Source organism: Hippichthys cyanospilos, chromosome 4 (assembly GCF_059441005.1).
Source record: "Hippichthys cyanospilos isolate Australia breed blue-spotted pipefish chromosome 4, RoL_Hcya_1.0, whole genome shotgun sequence".
Taxonomy (NCBI): Eukaryota; Metazoa; Chordata; class Actinopteri; order Syngnathiformes; family Syngnathidae; genus Hippichthys; species Hippichthys cyanospilos.
Genome location: NC_142372.1, coordinates 10,944,926 through 10,972,835, shown reverse-complemented (window position 1 = coordinate 10,972,835; position 27,910 = coordinate 10,944,926). Strand labels below are relative to the sequence as shown.

The window sequence follows — 27,910 nt, the reverse complement described above, 5'->3', positions numbered from 1 at the left end:
TACTACACATTCCCTCAATGCCCCTTTCCTCCTATCCAGGGGGCAGTAAAGTGTCAGTAAAAAAAAGAAGAAAAAAAAAAAGAAAGCATCACCTGCATCTTAAATGAAAATTTCAATTGAAAAACTTAACAGCCCTTCAAATTGCAGAATTTTACACGCGCCAGTAAAGCTTAAATAACACTCAACACTTGGGGGGAGGGATTGGGTGAGGGAATGGGGAGGGTGGTGATGACAAGGGTTACATTGTGTGTGGGTGAAGCTTGATCAAGGTGACTGACTTATGATTTGTGCTTTGAAAGATTCTGCAATGAGAACGCTGACCCGGAAGTCTAAATGTATGCAAAAACATAAAATAAATGGGCATCTACGAAACACAAATCAGAGTATAAACAACATAGTTCTTTTCCTAATTCTCATAATTTGGATTTTCCTCAGGAAGACTCATCCACTATAGCAATTTATCTAAATAGCCACGCAGTCAGGAAAAAAAAGAGAAGGACCCAAATTTGTGAAGATGGAACTGGAAGTAATGCACCAGAACGAGCAGGTAGACGTGCAAGTAGAAGACAGACAGCGAGACGGGCTCTTGGTTATTCCAGGGGGTTCACTGGACCTTTGCTGGTAATTGAATCAGTGTGAGTGCTGAGTAGAGCTAGCATAAAAACCTGTTAACCTAAAAGGTCAACTCGCTGCATTGTTTATTTAGCAGGGAGAGTAGAAGGAAAAGAGAGAGAGACTTTGAGGGAGGTTGGGATGGAGCAAAGGAGTCGTTAGATGTTGAAATTTTGCATTATTGACAACTGTCAGAAAGAGTCTAAGATTGGTATCAAAAAGAGATCGTTCTAGGTTGGACGAGTGGTTTATTTGACATGTTTCCTGTAGTTACTAACAATATTATTGTGGCATTTAAGCAAGTTATCCACAAGTTATGAATAGCTGTTTTGTTGCACAAGCTTTGAATGTTTACATTCATATTGATTTAAGTTTACAGGTATGTTGTCTTTACATTTTTTTGGCACTCGTGTGACCATTGTTAACGAAGGTTTGTTGTGTAATTTTTAACTCTTTAGTAGCCTCTGTATCCATTTGGCACACCAACTTAAGAATGTTTTCAATTTCAGATGTTTGCTTGGAAATGAACTTTAACGCATTAAACTTTCTCTTATCGTTGATGTACATATGCTGTGCATAGAAAGGAAAGACTTTTTTGGGGCGGCATGCACTTATGATTTGGGCTTCCAGCAAGAAGCATTTTTTTTCTAAAACCACACTTCACTTATAACTAATTTCTGGTAAGTTTTTCAAAGTTTGGAATATGTTTTTTTTTTTGTCTTATGGTTTATTGTGGACTATGAAACATAATCAGGAATCTTGTTAAAGAAAGGTAAATTGATAAATAAACAAGCAATACATTTTTATGTTATTCAGAAAATCATTTAGGTTTTTTATTGGCTGTCTTTAACAACTAAGCTTTGCAGGGCTAAAATTACATGATTTTTTTTTTTTTTTTTAACCAAGCTATTTAATGGCTTTAACCTTTAGATCAAGTTTTTTTGTACTTCACTAAAGCAGGTAACTTTACAACATCAAAGTAGTTTTCTTCTGTAAGTCCTTTCATGTACAAAGTTTGATGAATAAGGATATTAGGAACTAAAAAAAAACTTAATTACGGTTCAATCCAGGTGAACTAAAATGGGGACACACTGATAAACTCCATCAAATTTGTGTGTGTGTGTGTGTGTGTGCATACACTACACTCACATCCACTGCCGCATGTATACACGCGTACTTGTACATTCGAGCTCTCAACCAGTTGTACACATGTATTCTCAACCGCTCATCTCTCACACTCATCTATGCACGCACACACACACCGGCATCTGCATCTGGGAAAGCCGTTAGCAGTAGCACTTAGCGACGCAGCACGCTTCCCCAGTCCGCTCAGTCACCTTGATTCGCTTGCCCTTCACAGAGCCCCATTACTGCTCTCCTGCATCACTGTGGGTGGGTGCAGAAGCTGGTGTGTGTTACACTAGGAAGTGTCTACAGTATGTGTGTGTGTGTCCATTACGGGGCAGTACACTGGTATGTAAATGCTGGAAGAAGATGTGGAATTGACATACCGCTTTTTCAGTTCTTCTGTTGCACAATGTTACTCAATGTTACAAACTATGATGCAAATGCTGTTTTTCCATTACTTTTATGAATCGTTTATACAAATTGGACTTATTTTCAATGTCATCAACTGTTAGAGAATAATTTCAATGACAACAGTATTTAACAAAAGTTTTTGATAAAAGTGCAATGCTCCAAATGTTTATGTCCAGCAGTGTTTAAAGACATTTTACGAATTGTAATTCCTTGACGCTGATTGCTTCAAATCCCTTCCACTCCAAAAACAGCCAATATTAGCAACTTAATTTCTCAACCATTTTTTTTAAACATGTTGGAAATAATTTCATGAATAAATGGATTAAAGAACAGAAAATTGTAATTTATTGAATTTGGAGCATTAGGTTTTATTTGCTGAATTCACTTCTACTTCAAAATGTTCTCAATGTTTCCCAACAGGTCCTGGTCCACCAGAGGCTCCAACTATTTTGAGACTGCATTCCCGAAATGTGACATTCGCATGGGCCCCACCCTCGCAACCAAATGGCATGATAACAAGTTACGGCCTCTATCTTCACCCTGGCTCTCCGTCAGATTTATTTCCCAAACCTGACATCAGTTTGAAACCTAACACAAACTTGAGTTCTAGCCCAAGTATTGAACATGACAATCTTTTCTCAAGTCCAAACTCAAGGCCAGCAAAGTTTGTTGCTGGATCGGACCTACCAAAGGGCCACCAGACTCCAGATTCCACACGTGCAGGCAATACCGGTCAAGTCAACGGTTCAAATGTATTACACTCTATGGAAACCACAAACATCACTGGGGTGTACAGGAAACCCACAGTGCCATACAACAGATACACTGGAAGCAGACCCAATATTGAAGATCTAATCAGTCAAGATGTCCTCCACACCACCAATTCATCAAACTTACGCACAAGTTTTAGTCCTCCCTCTCCATCAGTCAATGTTTCAGGAACAACCACAAGCTACACCTTCCTCGACCTTCTGCCATACCATTCCTACCACTTTCAGGTAAATATTGGTCCTTAGTGACTGTGGTGAAACTTGTACTGTTGTTCAACTTTGCAAATTCATCATTCTCCAACCATCTAGTTTAAAGCATGCAACAGTGTTGGTTGCTCAACGTCCAAAGCCGTGCACTTTCGAACCTTGCCAGCTGCTCCTGAAGGCATCCCGGCACTTCATCTTTATTCTGACACCCCTACCTCAGTTCTGCTCTCTTGGGGTCCACCACAAAGCCCCAACGGACCTTTGGAGAGGTGATATATCACCGTACACTGTAGACCTTGTTCTCTAAAGGTGGAATACACTCTTGGAATTTCTTGCTTTATGAATGGGGTTGGGACCATCATTTGTGCTGTGGAGAAGTCAGGTTAATACATAGCCGACAGCCCTATTGATCGGAGAGCAGTCAAAATTCATATTATGGGCAACTGTTAAAATTCTTATGATGGCAAAAAACACCCAGTTACTTAAACTAAAACGGCTGGCCATTATTGCTTCAAGAAATTGAATCAGAAGAGATGGCCATTTGCTTGGCCAAGTCCAAAATACATTTAGCCTGGGCTGGCAATTACTTAAGTTAAAAAAAAAAAACACTTCTTCAACCGTGAAGTGTATTCTCAGTTTTTGTATTTGTGTATTTGTGGTTGTTTTTCCTCTTGTGGATCTTGGCAAAGGTGGCTGATTGAACGCAAAGTTGCTGGGACAGAACAGGTTTCCACAGTAGGCCATCTTCCTCCAGACCCTCTTCCTCTTTCCTATCTGGACTCCTCATCAGCACTTAGTCCATGGACAAGCTATGACTATAGACTTGTTCTCCAGAATCAGGCGGGCAGTTCCACAGGTAAGACTGTATGCTGGCTTTCCAAAACTAAAAATGTAATGGCTGTCGAACTCAAGTAAATCCATACTTGCAGGACCTTGGGCGGGTATCACCACCAGGCCTTCTCGACCTGCCGGTGTGACACCACCGAGGGTCAAAGTGTTGGGACCGGAGTCACTACAGGTGTTCTTGATTTGACCGTGATTAACTGTCTTTGTGTATTCAGCTGTAAAAGACGCACAATAAGAATGGATCTATCCAGCGTCTGAGATTGACAGCGTTGAAAAGTCAAAGCAATGTCACGCTCATTCCTCTATCGTTGCTTCTCGGGATTTAATGAGAAAGCAAAAACATTCAACTCAAGGTCCCCTTCACAAAATGGGTGGGGCTGTGACCCTGTCGAAGACAGCTTCCTTCCTGTCGGCCATTTTGAAGGAGGGGCCAGTGTTAAATTCCAGCTCTGGCTAATCCCACATCAAGGCCTATCAAGAAAACACACAGACACTAATGCTGCATGCACGCACGGCACACCCACGCTTTCACACACAGCCTTGCACTAATGCTAACAGCCAAAAAATGCTAATGCTTGTCATTATTCCACAACCATCCCTGTCATCTGCACAGCTGCAAAGCTTTAGGGGTCACACATCCAAGAAGTAAAATGTTCTTCCTGGTTGATGCTAATTGGACAGGCAGGCAGGTCGCTTCCTGGTTACCAATTGACCTTGACAACAGTGAGGATTTGGACTGCAGTACCCCTTAATTCTCAAAATTTTGTTCTTCGATCTTCTGCAGTACACATCACAAATGTGGCGCTTAACATTTGTACTATTGCTTAACAAATACGCAAATATGTACTTTAAACGGACAACTGTTGCAGAATCAGGTCAAATTGATAAGAGCTGTTTATCTCTTTGGCATTTGACATGAAAATCAGCCAGATAATTTCTCTCTTCCCTCTTTGACCCCCATACTCAAGTCATTGCACTGGCGCTTGTGTGTTGAAAGGACAGAATTGTGCTGTCAGCTAAAAAGCACTCTCCCAATGCCTTCTTTTGAATATAATAATAGCATGATGCTCACACACTTCACTCCCCACATTATCATTTGGCGCTCTCTCGCTCAAATACACATAGGCGTACACACACACACACACGCACACACACACACACACACGCACACACATTGAGACTGTACTGGCCTTAGCCCCTGTGGTCTGTGTCAGCCGAGGCTCTGCGCTGTCTTCACCATCTCCAGATTACATCAAGCTATTCAATCTGTAAATGACTTCTAGCACAAAGCACACCGTACCCGCACTTTGGGAAATGAGCTACCTAACTCAACATGACCCTGCCCATATGCAGCTGGCTGCGTTTGTGGGCGCGCAACTTTGTGGGTGTCCTGTATCACCTCATAGTGTCACTTGTTAAATGAATATCAAGGTTGCATGAGAAATAATTATTCCTGACATTCATTCATAATATTCTCATCAGCGTTTGACCACCTAATCACCTACACTCATAAGTCCCAAGCGTCTCTGAACTGATGACTTATTGTACATGGCAGTTTGTGTGCCTAAGTGTGTTAATGCACACAGTCTGTTAGCATTAAGTAGATGTACAGTCCTTGCAGTCGTAAGTCATAAGCATAAATGTGTATGCATTTGCAGTTGTTATGATTTGAATGTATTTATGAAACATGTTCACACGGCTGTCTGAATTCACAGGAAAGATGCAAATCAGCTTGTGTCTTTTAGCATTTGTGCGTTCCACTTACCTTCATCCTTCGCCCTAAAATGCTGACAGCCTGAACAGCTTCCAAATCAGATGCACCACTCGGCAACTGCAAGCTTTTGTTTTTGCATGCGGCAATTCCATTACCGGCCGCCTTTCATTATTTTAGCATGCCGTTTGTGCATGTGTGCGCGTGCATCTCTGTACGTGCATGCGTAAGCAGCGCACACACACGCACCCCGTTTTAAATGTGATGAAAGGAATCGTCTGTCCAAGTCAAAGTCAGGTTAGCTCTCCCCACGAGAGATTTGATTGCATACGCAAGTGATGACACATGCACACTGGAATGCCACCCACAAGAAAACACTTTGCGGGACTCCAGCAACATGCTGTCCAGTGTGTCCACACTCTGATGCAGATACTGTCCATACACGCACACACAAACACACACTCTGTGTCGTGACTTCCAGTAGTTCATTCATCTAAAAGCTTTCTGCTGTCCTCAGCAAGCTGAAAATACAGTGGTACCTAAGGACGCTGTCTGAACTCTGATTTCTTTGTATTTTTAAACCATGTTTTCCGCAGGAAATAATATAAAGTGAATTCATTTGATCCACGGTGACACTGTCACAAAAAAAGCAGGAACAAAAACACTTTAATATCATTAATTGGGAATTTAAAAAAAACTTGGACTGTTGTAGAGTAACCATTGTAAACCAGCTAATTCCCATTTCAAATTAAGTGTAAATAATTTGGAACATGAAGCAACATTACAAAATTATGTAAGTAGCCCCTTTGCAAACAATATTGCATGCCTTTATTTTGTCCAGTTTTGTACAAATGTGCTTTGACATTGTTGTACATTTTTCAACTGACAAGCCAGAAGTAAAACAGATGGTGTTACGTGATTTGTATTCTCAAATTGCAGAGTAAAATAAATAATAAAGTAAAATTAATATAAATAAAAAGGTACTTTACTGGCAACTAATAGTTCAGGGCATACATTGTTGAAAAAAGGTTCAAAATTGTTGCCCAGCATTATATGTTTTTACGACCCTTCTATGACAAAAGTACACAAGAAAAACACATAAAAAAGGTCGAAACAAGGACCTCTTGAGTTAATTCATCAAAATGATGGTACTTTGAATTATGAATTTTTGTGTAACTTAGGGTGCCATTGCCAACAGCTGCATAAAAATATCTACACACTTGCTTCTGTTTTAGCCTGTTTTGTCTTTCCCTTGTTCTTCGGCTTTTGCTTCAAGTTTTTCTTATTGAATAAAATCCAATATTGAACCGTATATTTTACGCAAACCCTCAAAATAATGTAAAGGGTGACAGTGAAAGTGTGGAAAAAAAAGTCATCAGCCCCCCCCACACTCAACTCCTTTTCTGAGTTTGGCTCGGTGTGTTGCGGGCCTTTGCAGTGTAATGAGGTATCTCAATTTTGTATTGAAATAAATTATGAGTGCACCAAATCTACACTAGTTTTAGCAATTTCAGTTTGTTCAAAGACTAAGGCATAAAAATCATTTAAAGGTGATATATTTGGGGTACTTTTTCAACTGCATGAAGAATATAAAGTTTCCTTTAATACCATTCCAGGTCACATGGTCACCTCCTTTGATTCCCAATGGTGAGATCCAAGGCTACGAGATTCGTCTCCCAGAGCCCCGCATCTTCCACAACGGCGGCAACGCGTCTGAGTTTAACGTCACGATAACAGACCTGATTCCTTACACAAACTACAGCGTTAGTGTATTGGTGTGTTCCAAGGGGGGCGGATATGTTGGCGGATGCACAGAAAGTCTGCCCTCTCCGGCGAGCACATTGCCCAGCAGGCCCCAAGGCCTGGCACCGCTGTCAGTGGTGGCCATCAGCGAATCCTTCCTTGCAGTGTCTTGGCAACCTCCGCTCAGGCCTAATGGACCAAACATCAGGTAGAATTGACCGGCAGTTTTCATTAACAGAGATTATCTTTTCAGGAGTCTTCATAGTATGATGAACAAGGTTCTTTTATGTACTCACTACTCAGCAAGGCTTTGAAAGGGATACTAACCTGGATAAAAATATCAACAGCAGCTCCATTCTCTTCTGACCTGTACCTTCTTGGCAAGAAGTCTTCATTTAAAAAAGTCAGTTGTTCTTTACAGGCAATTAAAATGCATGAGCCCGCCTCTGTGTTCTGCACAGCTCAGCTCTGCGTGTTTGTCTAAGTAGGCTGGTTAAAAGGTGGCATTAAGCCCTTCTTTTCTGATTACAGCAGAAATTAGCATCAGTGTGGGGAGAGGAAAACACAAACCCTGCAGAAAAACACAACAGAAGGATTGAAGGATCAGATGCAGTCAACATAAGCAAATAGAGAACATGGAAAGCAGGCAGAAGAGGAGGGAATTAGTGATAAGGACTTAGCTTAAATTGGTTTACAAGTTTGGTTTATTTTTGCGCATGTGCTAAAATCGAAACTGTATGTTAACCCATTTCTGAACATCTGATCCTGCTTGTGCTTTCTTTTATTCAAATGTCCCCTTCAGATACAAGTTGGCGCGACGTAAAAGCCACCAGCCTCTGGCCGTCACCTCAGTCCCCATAGTAACAGCCTCATCCCATAACCCTTCCGAAGATCTCCATCGCTGGCTCCATGTTTACTCCGGCACCAAATTGTTCTACCAAGATAAAGGCCTAAGCAGGTGAGATTACTGAAATGAGCTCTAGAGCAAACGCAGCCAGCCGTGTGTGCAGAGCCGATCGGCGAGCTGCGGCTGATGCCGATCTTTTTAATACCGCTCAAAGATACATTAAGCAAATATTCCAAAGAATTAAATTGTTTTTCACACAGCGTCACCCTAATCTCACTTTGGCACTTGGTGCGAGATTTTTTTTTTCTTTTGTTATGGGGGGGGGCTTTTAAACTCCCATTTTGGGTCTACTTTTTGGAGTTTCTCACTCCATTTTGCTACAGTTGAATAATTGACATACTTTTTGAACTCATCAGCAGTTTTCATCATGCTGGTTGCTTTTTGCGGATGTAGAACCCTCAATTTTTTTTCTTTTTTAATGGACAAACACACAGTATCTTCATTGATACTTGTCTCCATATTGGTGCTTTCCCAGTTAAAAACGTACTGCCATCATCTCCTCACAGATTCACCTACTACCAATATCAGTTAGTGGTCCATAATGATGTGGGCTTCACTTCAGGAGAAATCGTCACTGCGGTCACCATGGCTGGGATTCCTCTTCAGAGTCCATCGTTGTTTGCATACGCTGCCAATCACACAGCCCTTCACGCCAACTGGACACCACCTTGTGAGACTACCGCCTACTTAAACCGGATTTGACTGGCTCACTTCTTTACTTACAGTCTGATCAGTCTTATACAGGAGCATCCATTTTTAGTTTAATTTTGTTATTTTTTGTAACTGAAGTGTCAAGCTACATTGAGCGTTTTTGTTTCACACCATGGGATTCATGGGGAATGATAATTCTACGGTTGTCTCCCTTCAAATTGACGATGACTTCACATTTGTTTAGCCATTCATTTGTTTTTTTATTCCCCATTTGACTTTGAGCAAGAGGCTCAGTTTTTTTCTGGGCTGGTTGCCAGTCATTCACCAAGCACATATAGACAAACAAGTGCTTTTAGTCAGAACATGCTCTGAGACAATTAGAACAAACTAAAATGGAAAAAGCTTTTTCGTTAACAAGAGATAAAAGTGAAATTGCTTAAAAGAAAGTTAACTGATGATACGTTTTACATATCACATATAATTATGGCAAAAATATCCTTAATTAGTGTCTCTATCAATACCACATAGGAACTCTAGGGGTTTATCTGAAACGTATTGACAATATAACTTGTATTTTGTTATGTATGTCTGTACTAGTAAAAGAGAGTGGAAAAAGTTTTTTTTTTCTTTAGTACACAACGCTTAATGAGCTTCATTATATCTTGTACTAGAAAAATACTCCATATATTAATCAAAAATCAAACTGATTTGAAAACTTAAAAAAATCTCAATTAAAGTTCATCATTCTTTATCAAGTTAAAATAAAATCTACTCCAAAGGCATCTTCCTAATTTTTTCAGTCGTCATAAAGAACTTTTATTGTTCGACTTTGCATTTACCATCCCTGTTAAAAAAAAATAAATGTTTCTTTAGATCGTGCACGTTTACCTAATGAAGTGTGGATTACAAAATAGAAAAGTCACAAAACAATCATTTTAACCAAGCCCTTCTCTTTTTTTCAGCATTACACAATCTGCAGGGAGGAGTGGAATCCTACTTTCTTTCTGTCGTTTCTGCCAACTTGAGGCAAAACTTTGCATTTCCCCCAGAAATCCTCTCCACAGTTGTGGCTGACCTTTGGCCCAGGACCACTTACCTGGTGTCATTACACGTGTCTAATGGTGCACATAATACAACAAAGTCGATCGTTAACGTCACCACGGAGGATGGAGGTATGTGAATTTATGCATGCCTATTGATAATAAACAGGGCTTTCAAGACTTAATTATTAATTTATCTGTGTTTGTGTGTTAAACTTATTGTTTACAAGTGTTTATATGAGCACGGCATCGCATTGAGTGTGTAAATTCAATACACTTTTTACTAAGTGTCTGTGTTAATGTGCATTTCACTGTCTGGGTGCTTCACAGGAGATGTTAAATACATGTAGCCAGGCATGAAATCAATACAGAGTGTGCATGCGAGGCAGATTTAACGTGTTGTAAAAAGCTTGTCAGCAGCGCGCAGACGAAACACCCACCAAGTACAAACAGACCCAGACAACAAACATGGCAACCCAGCTCCCATTACTGTAGCTTTCTGTCAAGGTTATTATTGATGTATTTGAAAAGAACATAATCAATAATAATGTGCATTTATCACTGCCCACTACATGAGGTAGCCTACGGTGCAGTGTAGTTCTGTATCATTGCGAACTACCAAAACAATAATAGTACTGAAATGTATTACTGTATATAGTTATGGTCCTAATTTTGTGTGTAGTCACCGATGGTGGGATGGAAGCCCCTTTTTTTAAAATCTAATTTATAAAAGTGAGAATCAATTGGCACAACATACCTCGCAGTCCCACGTTGAAAATGTAAAGCCAGAAATGCTCAGCTCATGTTCAGTTTGACTACATTAGACACGGAAGTAGTTTAGGTTTAATGTCGGGTTCATCGTCATATCAGATGGACCAAACAATGGACTTGTTGACTGGACTGAAAAAAAAGGGATTTTGGATACAACCTATGCAAAATTGGGAAAAAACAACAGGGTTGGCAAAATGTGTCAAGACAAGATTCAGGACACAATGTCCAAAACCAGGACTGTCTCGATTAAACCGGGATGTCTGGTCACCCTGATTAAAACAGCTTTTTTGTCACTGTGCCGCCAACATCAGTCAAGCGGTTCCTTTACACTAGGAACAATAACATGCTCCACCTGTTAGGTTGTAAAATATATACTGTATTTTGGCTCGTAGCATTTTCTACATCCTTTAGACTTGTTTATAACTCACAGGTTTTTGACAGTTTTACAAGTCTCAAGCTTAGAGCCATTTCAACGCATTTAAAAATGTTAGCACTGTAGATTTTGTCTAACGGTGATCAAATCAGTGTGGTGTGAAAAAGTGGCGCGATATCACGTTATCTTTATTTCTACTGAAAACATTCGTGCTGGTGATCATTTCTCACACGTCTACGTTTTCTGATCTCATTGAAATCTTTGGGTCTTGTGTGTCTTCAGAGCCAGATGGGATGTCTGCCCCAGAGGTGGTTCCGGTTAACAGCAGCGCTGTCCGTGTGCTCTGGTCCCCTCCTCTCCAACCTAACGGCGTCATTACTGATTACCGCGTTTATCTTGATGACCACCTCCATGTCAGCACAGACAACACCTCAGGATCCTACTTGTTGGGGAACCTGCTGCCTTTTACTGTTTACAACATTCAGGTACACACACACTGAGATACAGAAAGGCCAGTGTTGTGTGTTTACCATTGTGGTTTTCAGGTGGAGGTGTGCACCGTATACGCATGCACGCGAAGCAATGTTACTCAGACGACCACTGTGGAGGACTTACCCGCCGACATGGCCGCACCACATGCTCAAGTTGTCAGTCCAAGGTGATGCTACAGTACTGTATATATTTATTGAACTGTCAGCGTTTGAAAGACACACCCCACCTTTATCATTACCATTTTTGTCTCATCCAGGGTTGTCAAGTTGGACTGGTCACCTCCAGGCCGACCAAGTGGAATCATGCTTGGCTATGATGTTTTAAGACGGACATTGGGGGCATGTGACTCGAGGTCCATGGGAGTCACGCCGTATATAAGGAAAGAGTCGGGAGATGCAGGCGGCATCATTTTCAGCTGCTCCTACTTGCATTGTCCAGCAACTCATCATGTGTGTGGGGCGTCATGCTTCCACCCTGAGCAACAGGTGAATAGCTTCACACATGTTTGATCTTTTTATTCTTTTAACTTTACTTGTGTTGTCCAGTTTACAACCCAAATGTGTAGGTTGGAATTTATAGAAAAGTTATAGTCACCATAATTGTTTGTAGGTTGGAAAAACACTTTGAAAAGTATAAGAATCGTATGCAAACATATAACAGGTAGTCTTTCTCAGTGTCAAACATTGCCCAGTACACATTCATCCAAAATCAGTTATCCAAAGTAGTAGTGTAATCATAGAAAATAAAACAAGAAAAAAGCAGTAGTCCTGTTTGAATTATGACTTCATTCTAATAGCTTTTTTTTCTTGTCACTGTGTTTTCAAACAACATCCATGCATATTTTCCTGAAATTCTACGCCAAAAGGACATATTGTATAAGCATTGTCATCACCCTCTGTTGTCATGGGTAAAATCTTTACTGTGTCTGCACGCTGTTGTTTACTTTGTTTTAACATGAACAAGGTATGCTGTGCTGGAAAATTGTACCAGAAGATGCGGCATCATTACTGCTGTGCAGGGCACTATCTGAGTTTTCCTAATTCCACCAGTCCAGTCTGTTGCAATGGCAAACTGTTGCCACCTCTCCCACAACACCACTGCTGTGGAGGATACTACACTCACTTGAGACCTAGTAAGGATGTTCCAAGGGATCTTTTCTTTTCTACTTTTTGTTTGACTTTACAGCAATTTCCTTCATCTGACCTTGTCTCTGTAGATGAATACTGCTGCCCCGACCGCTCGCAGGGCCGTGTCTCAGTGGGGCCTGGGGACAGCTGCTGTGGGGGCGCTCCCTATGCCACCAAAGGCGGACAGCTGTGCTGCAGCGGGAGCCTACATGATGGTTACGGAGTCCAGTGTTGTGGAGGCCACACTGTAGATGATGCGCTGGTCTGCTGCGGTGGTGCTGAAGAAGGACAAGTGCATACATACATTCCAGGTAAGAGGGAACGGGGAACAGAAAATTTCAAAAAAGCTGTCATGCCAAGCAAATTTGTATACAGTCAAAGCTCAAAGATAATAGGCAAAAAAGTCATTTCAAGTGACAGCAAAATCTGTTAAAACTGATTTCCATAAAGCTTCATTGATGCAAACCCATAATATAAATATAGTTTTGCACTGTCACCTGAAAAAAACTCTCAGTGAATACTTACATAAATCGGAATGTAAAAATTGAGGCATATGTGCTCGGTGGCTCTCTACTGAGATGTTCAGTTTGGTGCTGACCCTCATAATAATCACTCTGCTATTGTAGTTAAACCTGTAAAGGGACAAAAATTGATGAGGGTTGACTGGAGAAAATGACAGAAAAGAATTATGCATCAGAAAGAGGTATAGACACATGGTGGAGGAACGCGGGGTCCCTTTTCTTTCTTTCCTCCTGCAGTGTCCTGAACCACTGAGATACCGTGGCACAGATGGGACTGTGCGTGTGTGTGCGCTTGTACATGTATACGTGTTTGTGTGTGTGTGTGCGCTTATAGGTGAATGTGTGTGTGTCATTTGACATCTTTGTCATGGCAGATGATGATGAAACACACTCTGGATGGCTCAGTTGAGGCCACTGCCAAGCACACAGCAGGACAAATAACACACACATTCTCGCTCCCATTCACAGCACACACAGTTTCACACGCATACCTATTACATGCACAAACACACACTCACACTCACACAGAGTCAACAGGGTGCACTCTGCGGGGTTCACTTAGTGTTGAGTGCCAGAAACAGACACATGGACTCTATTCATCACATATGAGCTATTGCCCCATATGTGTGAGCCTATGCTTCTTTATTATCCTGGAAGATTTCAGAGTTTTCAAAATGTATACAAAAGTCAACTAGCAGCTATTTCTATTCATAAAATTAATCACGTGTCCACATTTATTAAACCACTCACCATTCTGCATTGCCATGCAGATTAGAGATAGACCGTATGTTTTTTTTATGGCTCAAACCGATGCCAATTATTGCTTATCGAAAACACTGATATTTGAAACCGGAATTCAAACTAGAGGTGCCCAATACAACTTTGTCACCTCCAATATGATTGTCGATATTGTCTGACGCTGGTACCAGAGTTGAGCAAGTGATACTATTTGAATGTTCAGTCTTAGTTCAAATGTAGTTATTTGTACATTTAAAACAATAAAATTACATTGTTTGTTTTTGTTTTGAATAGATACACAATTTAGACAACATTTATCCGTTGTAAAAAAAAAAAAAAAAAAAGTTAAAAGAAACTTTGGGTAGCTCCCAGTTTCATCATGACTTCGGGAAAAAAAAAACACAAGAAAATGCTTCCCTACATAGAATTTCAAAATAACAAAAATGCTAAAAACTTGTTTTCAACAAATTTCAAATGAAAACAAAAGGCAAAGAGGGTTCCCAGTTGTCAGCAGAATCTTTTATAGTGTGAGACTATAACCATACTAACTATGACTGAAAATGCCAAAGCAAAGTGACCTGAAATTAACAGTTTTACATTGAGTTATGATGGGCAGCCAGATTTACAAAAGAAAAAAAGCCAATGCCGATATTCATTGAAATGCAGAATACGGCAACCGATGATCAGCCTGGCCAATAATTGGTCCATCTCCAATGTCACCATTACTTTCAAATTGCTATTCCAAATATCACTTTTTTTGTATAACTTTTGTCCATCCTCTGGCCTAGTGTTCCTACACCCTCATCTGACCACCTTTTCTTCCTCCCCCTCTCTGCCTGCTCTTTCCCTCCCTCTCCCTTCCCAGCCACTCATCAGTCATTAGCGTTAGCTTCCCCATTGAGAGCATATGGCATGATGGATCGCAGGGCTAGCGGCGCTAGCGAGGCTAAGGGCCATTTGCCGTGTGCGCCGCGGTGTGGGGGGAGCCCCGGGGCCAGTGATGCAACCTCCACCCCGCACGTCTGCTTCAAGACCCTCCCGAAAACAACATGCTCACTTATTATGGGATAGCCTGTTTAACCTTGCCACAGGTCACCCAGGATGCTCCCTCGCACCGTGTTGACAGATCTGTGGCTTTAATGACACACAGATAGCATTACTGGTTAATGTTCTGAGTGTTAAAGTCCTTACGTTGGAAGAAGTTGCAAAAAGTGTCAGGTATAACAAACAATGCGCGATTTTAGATCCTCAATGTAATTCACATTGGGAGCAAATACAATGTGGTCCAAAATGTATGCGGCTGGATTGAAATCACAGCTAGAAAAGAAGAAAGTGTGTGTGAGAGAAAAACTAGATGGAGCAGATTAAAGGAGGAGTGAAGGGTATCCCATTGTGCCCAGCTGATAGACTAGGTTAGGCTGATGTGATTACCGGGTCCCTGAAGTGCGATCTATCACACATTACCGTCCACACTGTCAACAACCATACAGACGCGCTGCAGGGGAACGCCAATGCCGGGAGACAGCCGTCTGGCAACAGATACGCTGGCCTGCATGCACATGTGCGCACACAGAGATGCTCACACAACCACCCACAATAATAATCATTTTAAATCATGTCAAAGCTGCACAATCACTGAAAAAAAACAAGCCTGATTGGGAACCAGTGTTGTTTTTTGGGGGGGGATTACTTGATTTGGGACAGAAGAATATCCAAACAAAATCGCAGGGTTGAAAATGTCACCGCCTCCCGCCATTGCCCCCACCGCATCCAAAGAAGATTTTTTTTCAGTCTTGTCAGCACTTTTCTGCAGAAATTCTCAATTTCTCTTTGGCCATTCATGAATTGTTGTTGTTGTTGTTTTATTTGTTTTTTACTTTGCAACTACAGTATTGTTGATCTTGAAATACTGAATAACATGCATCTATCCATGATTTTAAATGCTTTTTCTCAGGCGAGCTCTAACTGATTGAATTCTAATTTAACACATGTACAAGACACAATCAAGGGTCCTATTTTAGAATAGCACAATTTCCTTTTTCATATGTTGCCCTTTTCAACCTTAAAATGTTCAGCTTATATGCCTCGTGGTCAATTTAAAAAGGTACAGTATACCCAGTTGATAAAAATGTTTAAATTCATAGATATTTTTTTCTTTTTGCATTTTGTGCAGATGTGTCAGTGTGGAAACTTTTAAAAATGATATGATGTTAATATTTTGTCGTTTTACTTTGATTTAATTTATTTTCTGGTTGTTCTTTCGTGTTATATTTCAAGTTGGATTTCAGTCGTTGAATAGATACGTTTTGAGGAATGAATAACTGTTTATTAATCCCATTTTCAATACAAACAAAAATAATTGTGAATTGTAACCAAATGATTGTCGACTCACCTTAGACAAGAGAACAAAATTACTTTAAATATTTTCATTTCACGTTGCCATACAAGTTGTAGAAAGCGTTTTCCTGGTTTGCCATGTACTGTATGTTGGCCTGTGTGGTTGAAGTTCAAGACCAACTTTTAAATTCTTCATCTGGCCCCCTTTTCATCACCCTGAGTTTGCATGCTAGATGTTCTTGTAAGATTAAGGTGAGATTAGATGGTATTTAAAGATACGTGTGTGGTGTCTATGGCCTCCCGTTGCTCCCTGACTCCCCCCCTTTAGTCTCCACCGCAGTGTGAGCTCCACTAATCGTTCCCCTTCACACTTCCACTTTATACCGTGCGCTCGTCCACTGACCCTTCAGCTCCCACCTTACGCATTTCTCAATGTGCGTGTGCCACCGTAAATAGCCTCCCCAAGTGCACGTCTTCCGCTCTTCAAAAAATCTAAGCGTTTCTTTAACTCCTTCACTGGCTCCCTCCCTCTGTCCCAGCTCAGCAGGCCCCATCCAAACGTTCAAGGACAAATCTGAATATCCCTTTTCACCGTTTAAGTGTTAAAAGCCTGGCGGTGGCGGGGTGTTATCTTAACGCGCCTTGCCGTGCCATCATCAGAGCGCGTGATGAAAATGGCTGTGATGATGCTAAAAAAAAAAAAAAAAAAAAAAGAGGAGGAGGAGGAGGGGAAAAAAAGTAATAATCAAATATGTTTTTCAAGGGCACAGTGACCATTTGCTGGGGGGAAATTATCCTAGTAGTTAAGCTTGCTCAGTCTGAGCCGAGTGGAGTTGGGAGTGGATGTGATGCACGTGTTCTTGTTGTGTGTGCAAGAGTGTCTTCTTTTTCGCATGCATGCATGCTTCCATATGTTTTAACTCGCTGTTTCTGTATCTTCTGAATATGTTTCATGCTCTTTCATAGCCGGGGATCAGCATTCTTTTATAGTGTCTGCCAAAAAAAATCCAATTTTAGTGAATATATCAATCTGTAAATATGTGTGTGTGTGCGCGTATGTATGCCTGTCCATGCAAATCTTTGCTAACAAATACCCACAGCATGTCCTTGTGCTATTATTATAAACTGGCCACCAATCATGTGCCACGCCAGACGAAACGGACTACGCAATCATGCACAAACAATAGTTGGCTACTTGCACCCACACACCTGTCGAATGAACCTCACATACCATCTAGATTTGACTACATCATAGTCAAACTCCAGTCCTCAAGGGCCAGTATCCCGCATATTTTCTGGTGTTCTCAGCCCAACAAACCCGATTCAAATGATTAGCTTATGAGCAAGCTCTGCAGGGGCATGAAAATGATCCTAATCATTCGATCCGAATCAGGTGTGTTTGGGAGAGAGAGAGATTTAAATCATTCATGATATCATCCCTAGAGGACTGGAGTTTGACACCTGTGATCTAGTGCGACAGAAAAAAAAAAACAACTGGGTCAAAAATAAACCAATTATGGGTTAAAAAAAAATGTATACATATATATATTTGGATCAATTTGATCCAACTTTCTAGGATATTTTATGCAGAACTGAAAGTTTGAGGTTGTCTTGTACAAAACAAGATTTTTGTGGGATGTTGTTTTTTGCCAAACTGCCCAGAAAAATAAATGATCTTATAAATATGAAGTTAGTCCTTTTTCGACCCATAATTGGGTTTTTAATCCAACTGTAGACAGATAATTTTACATGAAAACAGGGCAACACTGAGCCACACATTATCCCATATGAATTATATTTCATAAGTCAGTTCATGATACAATGGCCCCATTAATCTATAATACAAATTTCAGACTCACAATTTAAGTTTTAGTGGCCCCCGATGGGCCGGCCACTCAAAAAAAAAAACAGTAACATACAATACAGGACGCGTTCAGATGTTAGACAAATCCCCGTCGTTGACATTGAAAAGGACTTCATCGCAACAAGAGGACAACTAGTCACGTGGGACATGTGTAGACATGTATGTTGTGTCCTTGCTGGCCCAGCATTCCTTGCGTGTGTGTCCACTGGGAAACTACTTTGTGTGATCTCATCGCTCCGCATGTCATCCGGTGAAAAATGTGCACAGTCACTCAAATGTTCTGCTTTGTGGAGTAAACATTTTAAAAAGTTGACTGTCCACAGGAAATAATGTCATATTTGTCAATTGTGACCTTTTAAATTTAGAACAACTGTGTCACAGAGTGTTTTCCAACATTTTATGTTTAGCAGTATATTTTTCCTCATGGTCCGCCAAAAGCCATGGTAATATATTCAGGTATTTAAAAGTGTTTGATTTGTTTAAAGTTGTAGAGGGGCTTTAGGCTCCTAGAGAGCCCGGATAACCCTAATCCACAACACACATTTTTATCAGTAGTTCATTGGCAGGGCTAAATATTGACTTATCATTAAGTGGAATGACTGAAACCCTAATAATAATTCTCGTTGTCTAAGCACCTTGTGTTGATGCAGCGCTCCCCACGCTGTTAATGAATGTATGCAAATCCAACATAAATCTGAAGATTAGGGCTCAAGCGTTCCGCGATGCTACAGAGAAAACAAGAGGTGTGTGTGTTGTCAACACGCACACAAACGCATTCACAAATACACACAATGAGGGCGAGGAAACACAATGCATGTTTCAAAACGTGAACATAGATAATGCTCGCAAAAGACAGGGATTGTATTTCTGTTTGTTTGTTAATATAAACAGAAGTTCAGAAGCACAATAGTAAACAGCAAATGCATAAATACTATAGGAACTTGGCATGTTTTTTTGTTGAACGTAAATACAGTAGCATACTGATAACATGGTCAGTGGAGATTATAGATGGGGAAAAAAAAGCTTTATAGAAAAAAAGTTTGGCGAGATTTTACATTTTAAGGGCAAATAACTGCACTGTTGGAAGAGTTGGGCTTTAGCGTGATGCAACCTGGCCGTGATCAAATAATTGATAAATAAAGGTCGTGCTTTAATACATATTTTATAGAACTGTTTGCATGTACGTGATCTGCTTGCACTAAAGTTATTGTTTGACCAACAAGCATTTTCAACAGAACATCATCTATTCAATACAATCAACATGACGCATACTTTAACTTTTCGTGCTCTACATTTTGGTTCAGTTATTGTGTCTTCACTCTATCATAAGAAATTCATTTCTGACCATAACTTTTTGTATTGCAGTTTTATGTTGCTTATTTTTTGCCGTTTTTTTTTTCTTTTTAAATCACAGCAGGCAAAAAAAAAAAAAAAAAGCAAATTCAATCATTATGACCATATCTGTTGCAGGTTTACTTAGCTATTTCTCTTCATATTGTTCCTCCCTCTAAGTTGGACTGAACAAAAATTACACCGATTGCATGTATTTATTATTTTTAACATGTGAAACAACGTCAATTTTGATGAACTTACGGCAGGTTTTCCTCAGATGGAATGTCCTTCAAAAGACAGTTCAAAGTTTATTTGAGCTGAACTTATTGAAACCTTATTGTTTGGTTGAACAACTTTTATGGTCCATATTGGAGAATGGCCAGTGAAATGCAAAGTGGTTCTCCGCGATCATAAATTTTCAAGTTAGTCTAAGGGATGTTGATAACTCTCAATCGAGCCACAGTCATCCGAACGCGGTAAACGTGGAGGGAACCGGCGTAAAGGTGACGATGGCGCGAGGACAAGCGTTGAGTGTAGAAAAGCTATTTGGAAAAGTGTTGAGCTGTTTATTTGCTCGTCATTGAAGCTGAAGTAAGTCGCTGAGGGAATTGGCCGGCGAGCCTCTGCTTTGCAACAGCTGCCGCCGCTAAGTGAGTTACCGGCCGTCACACTGCCTTTATGTCACACAATCACAAACACGTCCGCGCGCGCATATTGCGCTGTCGCGCGCTGCCGAGGTTACAATGTGTTGCAACGCTGCCACAGACCGCAGAGATGAGATTCTCTGCCTGATTGTGTCAGGTAATATAGTTGCTCCACAGCATTTGATTTGCATGAGGAGTTAACGCTGATGGAGGTGTTGGACAATAAGTTATTTATCACGCTGCAACTAGCTGCAGCTCCATTAGAGGACAAGGCCGTGACACAAAGCAATGACTTGGTGTTTAATGTCTGCTGTCAAATAAAATGAGCTCCACAGCTGGAGGCAGATGCCATCGCAGATCAGCATGTCATCAACCGTTAGGATACACTTACTAAATACCTCATGAAAGTTGCATTATTTTAACCAGAAGCTGAATAATCACCAAAGACCGGAGGCTATGGGTTCTTATCGTTTTACCCACGCTGATTCAGAATGAGAAGCTTTTACTATTTGACTCTGGTTAAAATGCAATTTGTCCTTTAAGCACGGGAAGAATATTTCAGTCGTTCTGTGTTGCTCATTTCAATTTTCAATGCGTCCCCACAGCGGGTGACTTGCTGACTCAGTTTTACAGCAGGACAATATTACGGCCCTAATCCACTGGAAGGCCAGAGCATGACAATCCCCTCAGCTAAGCTGGGTTGATGTCTCACTAACCTGATTGCCTCAACCTGGGTAATTACCAGGGCCACAGGAGAGACGCTTTGCCGTCTTCAGCTCCCTCCGACTTTTGTTTCACCCTCACATCTGCGACCTCACCTTTTGCAAACACACACACACACCAATGTCACACACTTCAGATGCAATGTTATTTTGGGAGATTGTCGCTTCCAAACAGTCCTTCAACGACTTTATTTTGCGTCGTAACTAAAAGTCCAAGTTTAATTTAAAACAAAAAATGACTACCTTAATATGCCCCAAATTCTTATTGAATATGAGGATGTAGGCGTTTAGATGTTTGACTCTCGCTGAGCATCTTATAAATTTAGAAATAATTAGGAAATGAAAAAAAAAAGATTTGGAAGAATAATACATTCACGTTATGAAATTATTACATAAGATATAAATATAAATGAAACGTGGTAATGGTTATCACATCCACCTCACAATTAATGGACCCAAGTTCAATTCCAGCTGGCTCCGGCTTGCGTATGCGGAGTTTGGTCTCCCTGAGCCTGCATGGGTTCTTTCTCGGGCTTCCTCCCACATTCCACAAACATGCATGGTAGATGAAGTGGATATTCTAAATTCTCTTTAGGTATGCCCTGCAATTGGCTGGCAACCAGTTCACGGTGCACCCCGCATATTGCCCATAGACAGCTGGGATAGGCACCAGCAGGCCTGCGACCCTAATGACGATAAGCGACTATAGAAAATGGATGGATGGATAGATGGATGGATAAAAATACATTAAATCTATCATGTTGTCAACTTACATAATGAAGATAATGATGCATACTATATTTTGGAAGCTAAAACTAACTGTTATTGCATATATGAACAATGTATACCAGGGATGCCCAATGCATGGATCACAGTCAACTGATCCATCGCAATCATTGATTATTGACATCGCATTACACACCACACATAAAAAAAAAAAACGTATACATTTACTTTGATCTCCCTATACTCTCAGTTAAAGCGATTAAACTTAATTACAGTAGCTGGGTTTTGTTATGTTGATTAATCCATTTTAAAGCTCTTTGGTGTGGTTTTGGGTTTGTGATCTAGTCGCTAAGGGATGTTTTGGAGCCGCTGTTTCTTGAGAGACAACGCCAATATTGGTAAAGCCAATAATGCCCAGAATTTTAGCTAATTGATAGCACTCTGCACTTCCAACATGGAAAGGTAAAGGATCTTAAATTAGATAGCATTAAATGATTCCTAATCAGCATTTTTTTAATCCTTAGGTTTTTCCTGCTGTGGCCAAGAGTATATCAACTCTTCTACATCTCTTTGCTGCATGGGCAGTGATGGAATTTCAACAATACATCCATCGGGCAACAGCACTGTCAAACTCAAGTGCTGCGGGTCAAAGGTTATTTATGAAGAACAAGAGTGCTGCAATGACATTGGTTTTGATTCTCGACGGCACGTATGTGCCAGCAGGCCCACACCAGGCCTTTTGATCGAGGTTTGTTCAGTCACATCGTTCTGCTTAACATTACACAAAAAAGCATTGACTTCACTCATTTTAATCAGTCATTTGTGGATATGACATTGATTTTCTTCCCACAAGCTAACAGATAAATAATATATTATGAAGATCATACTAATTCTCCTATGAGATATTAGCTCAATGCTACTCCCAATGAGACATTTACATTGTAACTGAGGTTGGCATGGGCGTTTAACAAATTTTTCAGAAAATTAGCATTCAATTAATCAATGTTAACTTTGTTAACCTTTCCAACTGACAGTAGCTGAAACAACGGTCACATCCAGTTAGAAGAGATCACCCTTTGGAGTTGGGGGCTGGTTCATCTTCCCTTCATCATTTCGGGTCATATGGTGTCAGCACACACACATATACACACAAATGGACACCATAGTGAATGCACAAGAGGACAGGGGGTAGCCGCGCATTAGCTGTAATGATGTCATTAAGGTCGTTGCATCACATACTTCATGCAAACACACACCTTGCCAATTGCTAAGGTACGTAGACAAAAGTATTGAGACACTTTGCCATGACACCTACAATGATATACAAGGAGGAAGCATTGGATAAATTATTTCCTAGCCTGTTATAACTTTTTTAAGATTTCTAGGATTATTCTTTGTTCATTAATCCAGAAGAATATTTATGAGGTCAAGTTGGACTTTGTTGTTGGACAAGGCCTGACTTATCTTTTTATTATCTATTTTCAATTTCTTCTTAAGATATGTTAGATTGGCTTCTTTGAAACAAATCTCTTCAAAGCATCTTTGTTACATGTTTTGTATGTTGCGTTCCCCTTGTTTATGGCACTAGAAATAGTAGTGAACGGTAAATGAAGCTTCACGTCGTACTTGTGATGTTTTTATCCCTCTAGATGGTGTTCTTGGTTTAAAAACAAGGGTTGGTTCCGTGGAAATGTATGAAATGTCCACTGTATCTTTAAATGAAGAGGGCTATTTAGAGGAGTCAGAAAATATTACAAGTGCTTCTTGAAGCTTTGTTTGTCCCTCACTACTAAATAGTTTTCTGACTTTCTCCTCAAGTTGGAACCATATGCTTTTACTTGATGACCAGCAAATGAATTGTCTGTTTTGTTCCCTTCTTTTCAGACTGCCTGTTTGCAGGGTGCTGTATGTCCAGTGTCTGCATCCTCCACAGCCTACTGTGGCTCCTGTGACATTGACCCATCCACAACCGCCTGCACATGGGTCATGTCTGCACATGCTGACACTCCCCCCGCTACATACTCACCTACAATTGATGCCACATCTGAGGCACTCATCACAGGCTCCCGCACACATGCAAACATCAATCATCTGCGCACTGGCATTTTGGGTAAAGATGGGAGTTTGTGTGCATCTCATGAGGAAGTTGTCTACAGCGGAGATGCAAAAAAATACACCTATACAGGTATTTTTTTTGTGGCATTGTGAAGAATAATATGCTTCAACGAAATTCCTTGACTAAACTTAAGTGGAGCTGCCTCTTAGCTACTCTGCGTAACTAACTTCTTCTTCCTCCTCCTTCTCTTCTTCTTTTTCTTTTTGACAAGAGACTGGGCACTGTTCATTCTTGGCTGCCCCCTACTGGTTAAAATTTTAACATTTAAAACCAACTGCATACAGGAGATTTTTTTTTGTTGTGATGTTTTATTTTGGGAATAATACAGCTCTCATGCGTTTGGCAGCTCCATGTGTTAACATTGTATTTTCTGAAGCCCGCCACAAAATTTACATCAGCCATTTCGCCACTAGTTGGTGTACAAACATAAGAAATGGAGCCATTATGTCAAGACGGTCTTTACATTCACTTTGCAAAAATATCACTTTATTCTTGTCACTCTTATTTTAACAAAGGAGTTGGTCTCCTTTGTTGTCATTGCGACACCACGTACGTCTGCAAGAAAGATCCACATAGAAAACAATGGGGCAAACATGGTTCCGGCGAAGCTTCGAGGCCTATATTCTTAGGCGACCTATTAGTTGACAAACCTGACCTGGTCGACCTTTTTTCCCAGGCCTATATTCACTCTTACAATAACAAGGTTCTGAAACTACAACTTCCCCCATGTAATGTGAGTCATCCTTTCCAAGGTTGAATCCAATGGAGCTCTTGTGTTTTCAAGGCCTATTTTTCACCCAAAATGTTGGTCAAAATCTGACCCGTTGAACCAATCAGTTTCCATTGTGTTTATGCATGTGTGCATGAGGTGGTTAAGATAAGTTTCTAGGCGATGCTGTGACACCATCTGGGCAGAGGCACATAAAGCTGTCACCACCCGCCATCCACCAGATGTTGCCCATGCACACATGCACGCACACACCGCCTATCATGCTATACTTCCCTTAGGTGGAAGCCTGAACCGCTGTATCTCACTCACAAGCTATAAATATGTATTGGCTACAAACAGGATGACACTTCCCACAGTCAATTCTTAATCAAATACATAAACACTTTTGAGGCATGTGTCTATTTATGGTGGCACACCCTTTGTTTCATTTGCGTGTATGTCACCGCGTGTGTTTTTGCAGGCAGGGTTTTCACCGTAGTAAAGACAATAGTCCCAGACTGGTGGTTAAAACATGCTTTCATTTATAGCAGCAGTCCCTTAGGTCTCCTAAAAGGCACGTCACATATGTGTGTGAGTGCGGGCAAGTACATCGGTCTTTATATACACTCCTGTACATGTACCTCAGCAGAAGGGCTGTAACAAGGCCCCAGTCACCGCCTCACATTTACAGCTTGTCAAGCAGCGACCAGTGCATTTATTTGTTATATGTTCATGTAATGTCTGCAGCCATTGGCGATGCTCCCTTAGTGCTTTACACAAATTGAACTGCTGTTACTGTAACCACATAATGTTTAAGACCTGCACATTAACATGTTCCCTATGTTATACTTTGTGCAATTGCAAATATTTTGCCCGGATTGACAATATGCTGTTATTGTGGTTAGTTTGCAATGTGTAATTCGGCATTGACCGTACTGATAGTTTGGTGACCTTATTTAGCCGCATGAGAGAAGCAAACAATTTGAAACTGATCTTGACCTTGCTATTCACAGGTGATTGGGACCGGCACAGACAAGTCAAAATTTGCATGTAATTGAAATGTTGGGAAAAATATTATTAGTTAAACTCTAAAAAATCTCAACACACTACTGATAGACATTTAATACAAAGTGAAATATGGGGGGTGTTAGATAAGCCCCCGAAAATGGTAAAAATATTTTTAAAAAATAGTCTGCATATGCTAAAAAATTGATCTGAACCAGCCAATCACATCAGAGCAATGTCTTATTTATAATTTATCGTTAACAGTTTTTTCTACCGTTAACTTATTAGATTCTGACTTGGAGCCCTTCACCGCCTACGAGTACAGAGTGAGAGGCTGGAACAACTTTGGCCGAGGCTCCAGTGATGTTATCACGGTGACCACCAGCGAAGACAAACCCTGGGGAGTGCCCCCACCTCGATGGAGACGCCTGGGTGAACGGAGTGACGTTATCCAGTGGCATTGGCAAGCACCTGCTAGACCTAATGGCATGTGGAAATGCAGATGTTTAGTTCTTACATGGTCAAAGATGCTTCGTCTCTTAAATCTATTAACTTATAATTTATCTACCTCTGTTCTCCTTTGAGCTAGGAGTCATAACCCACTATGCGATACTGCGTGATGGACAAGAGCGTTACCGCGGCGATGAGAAGAGCTTCACAGATGTGGGTGGAATCAGGCCTTTCCAGGAATTTACTTACCAATTAAGGGCTTGCAACAGGGCCGGTTGTACTGATAGTCCAAAGGTAAGACTGTGTCCCAGTGAAGAGACAGAACATAACTTTTCCTTTGGGCCTCAAGAACGATCCACTTTTCAAACTAGTTGAGTGAACCAAGGTTGTCTGTATGTGCACTATAGTTCCGGTTTTGCATACTATAAAATGTAGTCTGTTCACTCCTTTTGGAAGGTTTGCATTTTCCATGTCAGAACACGACGATGCCTATGCTCTTTCTCACAGTATATGAGGCTGTGGATTTGCTGAGTCCACCTGATGTTTGTGATAGCATCCATAATAGCTTCACACAGTAACTCCCCTTTGCTATCTCTTGAGCTGTAGCTGAGCTGATATCAACACAACAATTAATTTCGCCGGCTTAGCACAGATGAAAGCTCCTGTTGAAAAATGTCTGTCTTGCTTTTGTAGCTTATTGAACATGTATTATTATTTGGCAAAACGTTATGTAAAAATGACGATAGTTCACCAAAGAGGCTAATGATGGTCTTATGGAACCTTGGGTTTATAGATAAATTAATGATGACTCAATTGTTTACAATAAATGCACTTGGAAGAACATTTACATGGATGATAATGAGAGAAATAAAAGTGGGATAAATGCTTAAAAAATAGAGAACGATGCATCAACAAAAATGTTCCATTTATTTCTCTGTCTTTCTTTGTCACACTTGATGGATAAGTGTGAACCTTTTTTGAGTTGCCTGAGTTCGATTGCAGTGTTAGATGCATTTCGCTCACAGAGATGTAGCCTGAAATTCTTTTATGGTGTGGCCAGGTTGCCATCATTGCGGGGTAGCCAGGGGTGGCATGCAGAGTCAGTCTCAGGAAATAATGGAATTCATTTTGCTAACATTGTCTCATTTGGTGTGCCCGTATAGTAGGATTCCACCAGTGCAGGAATCAACACAGTTAGGACCCAAGCACAAGCCCTTGCTTGTATCCCATTCAACCCCCTCCCCTCAGTGAGTGATTAGGGAGGGTGCTCTGTGTCGATGCTGAGGTCATTCTGCTTTGCAAGTGTCTCCCGCTTATCTCCTTATTTCACACCCATGTATTAGTTCTCTGATGCTTGCTGATCTGATGATGTCTCCAATGTGATGGTTTGAAGTTCAGAATGTGGAGGCATTTGACTCGTCAACTTCAGTGGTTCCAGTGCATTGTAATTACTTATTCCAGAAACGCATTTCAGAATCAATAAACATCCCATCATTATATAAAAGTGAAGACTTCTCCAACTAGCCATGACCACCAGAAGAGCCTTGTATACACCCCTGATAAGCAAGCACAGTTAAACAACAAGCTCAATCTCTGTCGTCCACACGCACGCACACACACGCGGAGCACAAAACCCAGCGCACACGGTCCCAGAAGAGAGCGGAAAGGGAGTGACTTGGATTAGTTTGTACACCAGTGAAAATTGGCCAAACATTCCCAATTATGGGACAAGGTGGGCTAACCTAATACACCAGTGCAATTACCTGGCATCCGCACACTGGGCCCGGCGTCCACCAGCCAACACAGACACACGCTCAAGTGCACACCTGCCGCCACAACAGAAGGTGCTGATGTAATACGCTCGGTCACTTGGAGAGGTCGGAAGAGCGATTGGTCCTCCTTTGTCTTGAAATGCTCTTGTCCTGTTGCCTCTGCTATTTGTCTGCTGTCATTCGCC

The 27,910-nt window shown here is 40.9% G+C and overlaps 1 protein-coding gene across 1 annotated transcript in view; it reads left to right on the top strand.

Moving 5' to 3' along the window:
• Positions 1 to 27,910, top strand: part of ush2a (Usher syndrome 2A (autosomal recessive, mild)) — a 156,242-nt gene that overhangs the window by 82,040 nt on the left and 46,292 nt on the right. Inside the window, exons 49-65 of the mRNA XM_088413582.1 lie at positions 2,572 to 3,149; positions 3,231 to 3,397; positions 3,818 to 3,984; positions 4,058 to 4,146; positions 7,302 to 7,636; positions 8,231 to 8,386; positions 8,842 to 9,005; positions 9,949 to 10,158; positions 11,453 to 11,655; positions 11,716 to 11,828; positions 11,919 to 12,147; positions 12,626 to 12,794; positions 12,879 to 13,100; positions 22,198 to 22,421; positions 23,558 to 23,858; positions 25,792 to 25,989; positions 26,093 to 26,247. Coding sequence (XP_088269708.1) covers positions 2,572 to 3,149; positions 3,231 to 3,397; positions 3,818 to 3,984; positions 4,058 to 4,146; positions 7,302 to 7,636; positions 8,231 to 8,386; positions 8,842 to 9,005; positions 9,949 to 10,158; positions 11,453 to 11,655; positions 11,716 to 11,828; positions 11,919 to 12,147; positions 12,626 to 12,794; positions 12,879 to 13,100; positions 22,198 to 22,421; positions 23,558 to 23,858; positions 25,792 to 25,989; positions 26,093 to 26,247 — 3,680 coding nt within the window. The remainder of the gene's footprint in view (positions 1 to 2,571; positions 3,150 to 3,230; positions 3,398 to 3,817; positions 3,985 to 4,057; positions 4,147 to 7,301; positions 7,637 to 8,230; positions 8,387 to 8,841; positions 9,006 to 9,948; positions 10,159 to 11,452; positions 11,656 to 11,715; positions 11,829 to 11,918; positions 12,148 to 12,625; positions 12,795 to 12,878; positions 13,101 to 22,197; positions 22,422 to 23,557; positions 23,859 to 25,791; positions 25,990 to 26,092; positions 26,248 to 27,910) is intronic.